General features: G+C 43.4%; 1 protein-coding gene across 1 annotated transcript; it reads right to left on the reverse strand.

Annotated features, from left to right (window-relative positions):
- Positions 1–3: 3 nt before the first annotated feature.
- On the reverse strand, positions 4–9,165 carry LOC118775241 (SAM and SH3 domain-containing protein 3-like). Its single transcript, XM_036525059.1, has 8 exons — positions 8,952–9,165; positions 5,181–5,276; positions 3,622–3,747; positions 3,085–3,226; positions 2,471–2,628; positions 2,125–2,337; positions 1,539–1,689; positions 4–606 (listed from the first exon to the last, which is right to left on the reverse strand). The coding sequence occupies exons 1-8, from the start codon at positions 9,006–9,008 to the stop codon at positions 398–400; spliced, it is 1,152 nt and encodes a 383-aa protein (XP_036380952.1). The 5' UTR covers positions 9,009–9,165; the 3' UTR covers positions 4–397.
- Positions 9,166–11,754: the final 2,589 nt, after the last annotated feature.

Consider the following 11,754-nt stretch of genomic DNA (forward strand, 5'->3'; position numbering starts at 1 on the left):
TGATATTGGAAGCAATCCACCAAATCTGTACATCTGAAATAACTGTTTAACACATCTCAGGCTGTGCAATTAAAAATGCATGATACCTCCGATGTAACTACAATTATGGCAATAGAGCTCCCACAGAAGTTTGAAGCTCTCAAGTACAAAAACGTTTCATATCAAAGCAGAAAAAGGATTGTCCTGGTTTCTGAAACAGACCTCAAATGTCTCATAGAAAAAACCCATAAAGTAGAGTCATGATTGATTGGTGGACATTCATATTGCTTTTGGTTTAGTCCTGGACTTGTGCAGATAGTGGCTCCAGAATGTTCTCATTCCGCCAGCGCACACCCACCTCCCCCAGGAACAAAGGGCATTATCGACAGGTTCTGTCTTGGGATGGGAACCTCAGCTTTCAGGCCTCATCTTCCACTGTGAGGCCCTGCATCTGCTCTTGAACACTGGAGAGTGAGACCTTGGAATCCTTCTGTGGTTCCGGCTCCAAGTCTGGTTCTTCGCGGCCGTTCTCCAGGTTCTCTGAGCTCTCAAAGCAGCCCGAGTCCCGAGGTACGTTCGACTCCGCCTCTGCGCTCTTCTCCTCTGCCACCTCATCCTCATCCTCAGCTGCAAAAGAGGAGTAGTCATTAGCACACAGACTGCACCAGCAGTAGACAAATCCCTAATCGTGTTGATAAAAGAATTGGTCAAAACAACTTGTAAGATACCTGATGTTAAAAAAGAATTTTTGTATTGCCTTGCATGGATGCTGCCCTCATTTGATTGGTTTGTGCATGCTCATGCACCATTGGTAATTATTGCCTATTAGCACTATGTGAACTATGGTAGAGCTGGTCCCATTAGTGGTGCGAAATGGAATGATGAGGCTACCCTCGGCAGGGGCGATTCACACAGCTGAGCTGTGAACAGGGGGAAGCAGAGACAGGGTGGCGTTTCTGTCTGTGCAATGACGTGTGTCGAGGGAAAGCTGGAAATATCAAAGCACCTCTGTGAGGCAAAATGGATTTGTCTACAGGCAAGTGGGTGCCACAGACATATGCTTAGCACGCAGAATAGTAATGATGCCCTGGAAGGACCCAATTAAGTGAAACTGGGAAATTAACTGAAGTCATTTCTTTATAGAAAAAAACATGCCTGCCTGCTTCTAACAAAGAAATATGCCAACAAATTAGAAGCAATTGTTGCCTTTGTCTCTTGTTTGTAGACACTTTGTTTCTCTGTGACTGTCAAATCAAACTAGATAAAGCTAAAGATAAAATGCAAGGCTAGAGTTGTGACTAAGCACCTAATTAACAATGGGCTCGTGAGTGTAATACTGTAATGGAATTCTGTGCTGCTGAAGAGATGTAAAGGTAGGCTGACTACAGTGAGTTTCTCCTGTGAAGGACCTTGGAAAGATGAGGGACAGTATAATGGTATTGGACAGTGTAGCGGTTTGGAACTGTGTAAAGATGAGGGACAGTGTAACAGTCTAGCTGTGTAACAGTGTAACGGTGTGCTTCCCCGTCGAGGTGTGTGTTAGCGTGGAGCTGACGTACAGTCATAGTCGTGCAGGAGCTCAACGGCAGTGAGGAGTTTGCTGCACTGTTCAGGGTCGGTGATGTTGAGCTCATTTAGGTGTGTCTCTTTCAGGCCCCTGAAGTCCTCCAGACTCTGGAAGCCGTGCATGGACAGGAGGGAGCTCAGTTCCTAGAGACAGGGGGAGAGACGCAGGTGAGACACACTCAAGAGGTCCAGCGGCTGGGACTGAACAGACTAGCCATTCCTGGCAATGCTGAGAAATTTATCTTGCTTTATAGGAAACAGGGAAGTAACAATGTTAAGCACAAAGTGAAGGCCTTGTGCATATTGTTTATTGCAAATTAAGATTTAATCCTGTATTTAAACTTTGGGATGTTCCTACAAAAAAGCATGGTGATCTGTCTTGATATAAAACTTACTATTATTGGAAAAGACAGGTATATTGACTCTAGTGTTCTCTGTGTGTCATTGTGTTCAAGCCATGTTTCATCTTTTTGTGCAGTCAGATATGTTTTGTGCCTTTGTGTCCTTTGTGCAGATGCATGGTGGAGAGAAAGTAGCGTTTCAGTGTGACTTGGTAGAGTGTGGGTGCTGTGTGCTTACCGTCAGGTTTATACTCTCAAGGACCTCCTCCAGGGATTTGGGTTTAGGCCTGCAGTTATTGCTGTGGCACCTCCTCCTCCTCCTCCTGGGGGGTGTGGCCTCCTCAGGCAGTATGGTGACGTAGATGAACTTGAAGGAGCCCACCTTGTTGTTGAGCCTCCCGGTCCAGGTGCCCACGGGGGGCTTCTCAATGATGTCAATGATATCACCTTTCTGCGGGGGGTGACAAAGTTGTGCGGTGGTCATTCCCCTCTCTCCTTGTAAGTTACTACTAATATGGACGACGCAAGCTCAGCACAAGCACTCCGAGATGAGACCGGTAGATGTTCTCATAGGTAAGCCTCACTTGTAGTTTGAGGGTCTCCAAGTCGTAGGGGCTGGGGGTGAAGTCCGTGTGGACGAGGGCTCGGCCACAGAAGGGCCCATTGTAGGGGGGGCTCACGTCCTCCAGCCTCATGCTGTCTCTTTGACTGTAGCCGCTGTCCAGGCTGCTCCTGTCTCCACCTGCATTTCAACAGAACAGGGAGCCACAATCTTTCATCTCATCACTCTCAGCTTTTTCCCAGAGGCTTAAGAGGCTTAACATGAAATGTACAGACAAGTGCCATTGGGAGCTGAGATATATAGCTGGATGTACACAATAATTTCCTTTTTGTGGATCCAGCCTGCGTTTGGCTGTGTGTTATGCTCTCTGCAACTGTCTGAACACTGATCATTACATTGGAACTCATTACATGGTAATGGAAAAAAATTGAAGCCTGAAAGAAATACAGATGGGATTCAGAACCATTTGCTGAAAAAGTACTGCACATATGTATTTATGAGGGGAAAACAGAATTAGAATATTCTGGAGTATGACTTACAGAATGGAGAACAATCGCTGAGCTTGCCATGGCAATTGACTACTTTAACCATTACATTCATGCTGCAGTTTTTGAGTTGGGAGGAAGGGTAGCTTACAGCCGGAGATCTGGCGCTGTATGGGGCTATGCATGGTGTCCTCCGACCCAGTGGAACACACAGAGCTCCGCATTCCTGGACGCAGGTCAGGCGTCCCGTCGAAAGACAGGGGGGACATGGAGCCTTCCTCTGCGCTCTCCATCTGCCAGACACACAGCATCCGCACTCAGCAACCGCTGCCACACATACCGCGCAGACACACAAGGTTCTCCTAATGCCTGCACATCACCACGTGCACGTGCATGTCTCGTGCACGCCTCCATCAAAATTTAGCATTCCAAATGTAGCGTGATCACATTATTGGGTCAATTAGAGCTGTCACCCGACAGTGTGGCTGTCAAGTGCTTTTCCATTAAAATGTGATTTCCTCCAACAAGGGGGAGCTTCTTGCTCCAGGCAAGACTCTGCAGGAGCAGGTGCTCAGTGATTTAAAATGAAAAACAGTGATTCAGGTCTGCATCAACCTGCATTTGTGAAATGTGCAGCAGGGCACTCGTTTGGTGAGAGCATTTGAGAATATTTCAGGACAGCACTCACTCCCTCCTCTGCCAGTGTTTTCTGCACCATTTTGGAAGTCTTGCGGGTCATGGTGCGTGTGATAACGTTCCTCCACTTCCTGCCCAGTTTACCCGCGCTCTTCCCAGTGTTCTCTGCAGTCTCCCCCTGCAGGAGATGTGAGGAATGACAGTTACAACACTGCAGGCTGTCAATCTCACAATCACCTAGCCATGTAGTTAAAAAAAGAATAACACCAACATCACTGTATATGTATATATATCACCTTTCCAAACAGCTCCAATATTTATGCATACCACATTGGCACATCAACTGTGTCAGCAGAAGTCTGGAGATTTCAGTAGGTTGGTTCTCAAACTTAAGTAAAATAGTCTTAAAACAATCAATTTTTAAAAAAGCATAGAAGAGTGGTCACATGTGCTTGGTGGGCGTCTTTTCACGGGTGTGACATTGTGTTGAATCAGCATTCTAAAAGGTCACATACGCGCTCAGAATCCCATGAGGCAGAGTGCTTTGGTTAAAGCCGGGCGCTTATGACACTCTCGACCGGCAACCTTCCAGGGTCCGGGCGGCAGCCTGTCACCACCGTGACTCAAGCCCCCCACCCCACCCGTGACCAAAGCCCAAATGTCACCGCTACTGCATGCTGCCGGCCACCTTGGGAGGGAGCGAGAGCGAGACTTCACAGGACGAGCGCTGTGAAGCTCCTTCCAGTGGGCGTGGGTGGATGTGTCACACATTAATCTTGTTAGAGAGATAGAGGATTTTTTTCGGCGCTAATGTCATTACTGCAGCATGTACAGCCATTAGGAGTAATTGCCTCTAATGAACTGATGTGTCTGCAAAGATTGTGCTGCAGAGGCTCTCTGCTTGGCTGGCTCGTGGCAGGACATCCTGCCTATGTATCTTTTTGCTCTCCTGTGTCACAGTGCGGTTTGCAGAGAGCGCTAATTTTAATGGCATGTCTCATGACTGCTTTTTCTCCGCTCAGCACCTGCCTTCCCCTGTCATTATGTTCTCTCTGGAAAAGAAAAACTACAGGGATGAGTTGCTATTGCTAGTGACTGGTTCTCTTTTCACTGAAGCATGCATGCTGAAGAGGAAGTATAAAAATGGTTATTGTTTCCATGGTCACATTTGTGGTTCTTTTTTTAGCAGTTCTGTGGGGAAGTTGCATACACCAATACTTCTCCCTCGCTTTGTCAGTAAGTCTTTGTTGTCAGTAAGTGATTGGAGTAAACGGCTCTGTTTTTAGTGTTGTACAGTTTATTGTTTATGGATGAAAGTTGAATTTTGTATCATATAATTTAAAACATGTGGTTATGGATCAGCTGGGCTCCATGGTATAGATTATCTACATTTATTTGGTCCAGTCACAGCTTAAAGGAAAAATAAATATTCTTTGTAGGAATCGCAATACAACTTGGATGGGCTATTCGCTTTATTATCAGTCACCAGGCTTTATTGGTATTGTGGATAATGGGTGTTCATTTTAACTGTCTAATGTTTTTAAAAGAGGGCTGAGATGTTGCCACATGTTGGTAGACATGCAAACAAGGAAAGGTTCCAGAAGTACTTACAGCTTCGTCCAGTGTAAACTGCTTGTCTGGCGACATGGGGGAGGAGGGCTTGGACTTCATGAAGTCCTTAAAACTGCTGGACCTCTGGAGAGAAAGCTGTGGGGAGACAGAGGGATCTTTACTTATGCTGATAAAAGAAAAAATGACAAAACAAATGGCACTCCCAGGCCAGCTGTCAGTGGCACAGAGCTCTGTTCCCACAGATTTGGTGTACTGACAGCCATGGCCAAATGAATCTGCATTAATGTCCAATTAACTAATTAAGGGTCTGGACTTGTCTCTTGTGCAAGCAGACACACCCAAACACCCATTCAAAGCACACACACAAGAAATACTGGGCTACTGGAAAATGTGGGGTAGAGTGGGACAGTATAATGAGTATAATGTATAGTATAATCCAGAGTATAATGAACTGTTACACTGTTCAAGTTACCAAGAGTAACAGTCCTACATGAAGTGACCGTGTGCATTTACACACTGCGTCTAAATGGTAGCTACTATATATATAGGCACAGTAGTTGTGACACAAGCCACAAACAGGTTTAACACTTTTTGGAATGATGTAATGGTATTTTTGTACACAGTAGTTACAGTAGGTACAGTGAGAATACACAAGTAATAGGATCACTGAATGTAAAGTGGGACCTGAGGAGCATGTGATTCTTCAAGTCTTAACTGCTTTGGACTGTATGTGGTCATCATGCACTTGCTGAGGGAGTTGCAGTGCACAGAGCTGATAGACACAGCCCTTGAGTATACAAGCAAGTGGCTTCTTTGACAGAAAAAAATGCTTGTTGGTTCAGTTTCTGAAGACAGCCATCAGCCTCCATCGTCTGCAATACCAGAGAAGAGGGGTTTCACAATCCTCACATATATGGGGATACACAAAACTGAGATCTTTCCATAACGTCCTTTCAAGGTATCTGTGACGTTATTGCGGTTTGGCGTTACTGTCACGGTGTTACAGAAAGTTCGTGGCAACATCGCATGTTAGCCAAGCAGAGAGCCTGGCTGGGTCTGACAGGATGTTGTTGTCTGCTGCTCAAGCCACGGAAGACATGGAAGAATAGTTCTGAGATTAAAAGGGGAAGCAGATGGGTCCTAATAAGGAGTTAGCTCACAAACACAATTCCTGCCACGGAGAGATTCATCAAAAGCCATGCATGCCAAGGCAATGGGGAACACTCAACTAACACAGTGGCCACTGTCCATAAAGCATAGAAATTTGCTACGTTTTTTATAGCAATAGCATGAGACCCACATCTTTGTAAACACTGCAGTTTTCCACAGTTTGAATGGTCACTAAATATTTTGATGCAATAGGTAAATATAGCTTTACTTGTGTTGGGAAAGCTATGTATTTCTAGGCTGGTTGATGACAGACAGCATTTTGCCGATAGAGCAAGAGTCCCCAGCACAAAATCTATATCACTATCAAGGTTGCTGATTTAGTCATGATGTTGCCTCTGTTGGCTTTTTGGAGGGCTTTGACTACATACTTTAGCTCTGACAGTGACACATTTGTCTTGATAAACACTCGCAGGTGTATGTGGTGAAGCTCTTCATTGTTCATTTGGCTGTCTGATCTCTGGTGAAAGAGAGGAGAAGGAATGTGCTTCACGTCCTTGGCACTATCTGAGAAATCAATTGACTTGGGCCAGGAGGAAAGGTGTAGATCAGCAAAATGCGCTGATTACAAGAAAGCAGCAGTGATGGCTCCTTCCGAGAAGAACCGTAAACCAGCATACCCAGAAGCAGCCTCTTATGCCTCACCTTAAAGCAGTCCCGGCAGTCTGCTGATTAGCAGTGGAAAGCTTGAGAGCTTTCATTAAATTTAATTTATGGAGTGCCAAAGATGAGCAAGCACAGAGTAACCATCACAGCAAAGAAAAGTGAATAATAAGTAAATAATAAGTTTAATAAATGCACTATAATAAATAAATTTGGATTGATCTGATTAGCTTCAGAAATGTCAGAGGTTGTTAGGGCCTCTACCAGTTTAATTGGTTGCTGTCAGCTTTTAAGATTTGGGACCTGGTGCTGTTATTTAATTTTCCAAGCATTCAAATGGAAGGTTGGGGTTTCTGTATGAGACATACATCTCTCATTTTTTGAGTCACATTGTGGTCTGGTTCTTTATCTCAAAGAATCATTGCTGCTTCAGGCTTAACCAAAGGATGTGGGTGTGACATCATTGCAGCTTTCAGCCAATCACTATAGGTGTCTAGACAGGAAGCACTCTGCAAGAACTCTGCAAGAACTGCGCATTGTTTCTCCCCAAACAGTTTTTCTCTTTTCTCTGTTAATTGCAAATCAGCCTGACCTCCTGAGATACCTACGCCTGACCAAGATACACAAACCATTATCAGAAACCGCAACAACTGGCAAAAGAGTGTGGGGGTGGGGACTGAAGAGACAGCAGCACTAAAAAAATGAAGTTAAAGCATTTTGTTTTTTCATACTCTGCTTTAAAATCTTTTATATGACTTAAATATACACAGCAAACATCTGCTTATGTCGGTTCGTTAAAAAAAAGAGAAGTACACATAACAATGACATGTATATGATGTACTTCATAACGTTACTGTTGCATCCGATTTGAAAGGTGCACATTAGGTTGTCTCCGCGTCATAATTAGGGTGTTCTGTGAAGTGGAGCTATTATTAAACCATTCAATACAGGAGGGTATTGAAGAATATTTTGGAGAAAAACAATGAAATTACATCTGAGTCACACCGAAAATGATTTCAAAAACTAGTTCAAACAAGAATCGTTGATTCTCAACCATCCTCGCTGACGAGACCAGTGTAACAATAACCGTTGGCAGCCCTGTTCAAGAGAATATTGGTTGTCTTATTGTGTGGAATAAAAAATATGTTATGATATGTGTCAGCAGTAGTACTGAAGTTGAGTACTGCACAGAAAACAGGTCAAGTATGGCACAGTAGGGGGACAATAGCTGCTAACCCAAAACTTTGGGCTGATGTAACACTGAAACTTTTGACTCACTGTGTGGGTTTCTCAGAGCAGTATCAATTTTAACATACTGATCTTTGACACTTTGATCAGTGTTACTGATATAAATTTAAAAAGCAGTTAGCTGCTTAACGGTTCCCATTTTTAAGCTGTTAATCATAAAAGAAAAAATAACTTTAAAGGGCATCGGCCAGAAGCATAACAGCCACCTTTATTCAACTCAAGTGGTTATCTGTGGTAAATGAGAAGATGTGAAGTGTGTGTTGTATTTCTGTGTAGAGTTCACTTGCAAATTTGTTTTCCCTTCTCGAGAGAATGAACCCTCCAAAGACTCCAGTGCAACCCCTGAGACACTAATGCAATTGAGTTCCTTCATTTCATGTTTTTCTCATAATGTTACAAAAGGTTCCCATAACGCAACAGGAGGAACTTCAAGAAATAGTAACAGAAACATTCATCCGAGGCACATTTGAATATATGTGAACAAATATTAGGACTGCTGATTAATTTAAGTATGAAATTCCTCTGAAAATTCTGCATCAATTCTTGACCGCACAATGTTACCGTCAAAGCCGAGCTAATCCTCACCATTCCCCAATAATGAACACATTCTGTGTTTGTGTTTCTACCAAGGAGCTGAACTGATTTGGCAGTTCTGTATGGGGAAGTAGTGTTTCCTTCTCTTTGTCCTCTCCAGCACCAGGGCTGTATACACCATATTTTTACAAGCTTGCCAGTCACGGCTGCCCAGTTATCCACTTCTACCAATCCACCACACACACCCCAACTGCTCACCTTCTTCTTCTCTCCGTGCTCCTTCTCTGAGGCATTGGAGGGTTTCCGCCGTAGCATCCTGCACTTGGGGGTGGCTTCTCTGCGGGCACGTACCGAGGTGGGCTTCAGTCGACCGGTGCTCTGGCTCCTGTCAATTCACGGCAGTGACACAGCACTTGGGGACTGGCGGACAAAATGAGAAAGAGACAGAAAAACTGCCGTGGCGCGCGGCACAGGCAGGGAGAGGAAGTGACATGACTGCACAGGAACTCCTGAATCAAATACTTGGTTTTGGTAAAACAGGAAGCTTGCATCTGTCTAGCTCGTGTCTATGTGTGAAGTTGTTGCTGGCAGAATTTGAGAGGAAGGATCTTTTTTAGTTAGTGCCTCCCCAGTTCTTTGAAATCATAAGATGGCTATATGGCTATTGACTGTTGTAATTTCCAATTACAGATGGACCTGGTTTATACAACATGCACAGCAACGTGGAAAAGAGTTGGGTCATTAAATTTTTTTCTACTCTGGTGAGACACTAGTTTTATGTCAATCTGTACAAAAGCCCCAGAGCATGAAACTCACGCACATACACACAAGCGCACACATGCATACATAGGTCTTTTTTCTGTACCATCATTTTAAAAAACATGAGCAGTCAGCTGTACCGCTAATTTATAACTACCTGCTGCAAAATGAGCGGAAAGACAAATTTACTTCTGTCTAAAAGAATGACTACAGGCTTCCCACAACACCACAACTTCCTCTCAGTATGCTGCATGTCCTTAGAGAGGAATGCAAACTTGAAACAGGTCAGTCTCATTTGTAATTTGAATGTGAAGATGGCAGCAAAGGTTGTTTCTTTAGCTCACTGCTACAGTAAATTTCATTCAGTGTTGTCTGGTTCTAGTTTTAATTAGCTTTGCGTCAGTGCCATGCTTCATGCTTATCTTTTTGACATGATCTTCATTTACAGGTTCTGCTGAACCTCACACTTTGGTGAGGTATGTGGGGTTTACACAGGAAATGCAAAGCAAGCATCAGAGGTGTGAATTTTCAGTGGAAAATTCAACTGAAAAGAAAACAGAGATGATGTTCTATCTGTCACTGCATATCACTGAGATGCTGTATTCATATCAGCCATGATGGAGCACATAAAGAAGTAAAAGGTATGTCAGACTGGTAATAGCAAATTGAAATAAGCATTGAGAATCATCTATGCCCAAAGATAATTGACTGTGGCTTTCAACACTGATAAACAGTCTTCCACAATAAAAAACTGGCACTGCATTAGAAGAAAAGCTTGTAAAATAAGACAAACAATCTCACAGCAGTGCTAATGTCATACATGGCAAATCACATGGGAGCAGAGACGAAGTGATTTATCCAGAGGACTCTCCACTCACAGTATGAACAGCATAGTGCTGCCAGAGGGCATGGCTACCCATCATTCCAGCCAGGCACTTAGCCACCTGACTCAACCGATCAATGTCTTGATGAGACCATTTTATCTGTGCAGCTGTTCCACTCGTAGTGGACAGTGACAAAGCAAGGGTAACATATGTATGGTGTGCACTTAAAGCAGAGGTTTAATAATAACCTCCCACACCAAAAAAGAAAAATACAACCACAGCTTTGCTCAGGCCTCCATGAGTTACACGAAGCAGTAAATGCTTAAATGAAAGTAAGCTGTGAATGTGTGGCTCTGTGTGTATCTACAAAGTAAGTCACAGTGGTTAACCCACCAGCTGGTGTGCTGGCTGTCTTGCAGCCCGCCTGTCTTTGTGAGAGTTTCGTTTTCTTGTGAAGGTGTCTTTTGTGACCACCTGACTGGTATTACCAATTACAGTAGAGCAGTGGTCAGATATTTCACTTGAATTATTTTGAAATGATTACAACTGAAACATGAAAACAGTCTGTAGTCCAAGTTGTCATGCTGTAGCCTGAGCAAAAGCCACACAGCTCAACATACCCCAAAAACTTGTTTTAGAGTTGACATTTCATCACTCGTTGGATCTCTCTGATGAATAAGGCTCAAGAACACCCTTCAGTGATGTGAAATAACTCACCACATTCATAATAACATCAATAAATAGTGTGCCATTACAGTACCCAACATGACGGTACACAAAAAAATTATTTACCCCAAAAGACAAAGGTAAATCTAAACACTATCAATGCCTAGTAACTGATGTTGAAGGAAGTGAATTAAGCTGGAATACTGTAAGCAAACCCTGAGCAACTACCCTTGTTGTGTCTGCTGGTGTCTGAATTGTTTTTGGTGTCTTAGAGACTGATGTGAGCATTCAAGAATGATCTATCCAGACTTTAATGTTCCCCTTTTGTCTGCCAACTTTTGGAAATCCATTCCATTACAAAGAATGCCAGAACACAGGCTAATATACTATAGAGTCCAGTTGTATATTGGCTAAACTTTTTGCCTGTCCTTCTTTTATGTATGAACATTTTTGTAGTCAGAGGCATTGTGGTTAGAGGGTCTGGAATTGCAGTTCTAAAATTGTTTGTGCAATGCCCATGTAGCCTGAACTAATATTTGTTAAGACAATGAATGCTTAAAACACACTGAGAACCCCAGTTAAATATCACTGATCCACTCCACCACTGTGTGTGTGGGAACCCCAGGCCAAAAATACTGATTTTGGATCATGGCCTATTCAACACAATCCCAAATGTTTCCTTATTCAAACTTTTTCAGAAGAAGCATGACAGAGCTGCCAGAGTTCTTTTTTGTGCTGTCCCTGACACATTTGGATACATGGTCAGAGTCAACAGGGACATAACCATTATTTTCCTGCTGTTTCTTACTGTT

This window comes from Megalops cyprinoides, chromosome 3 (assembly GCF_013368585.1).
Source record: "Megalops cyprinoides isolate fMegCyp1 chromosome 3, fMegCyp1.pri, whole genome shotgun sequence".
NCBI lineage: Eukaryota > Metazoa > Chordata > Actinopteri > Elopiformes > Megalopidae > Megalops > Megalops cyprinoides.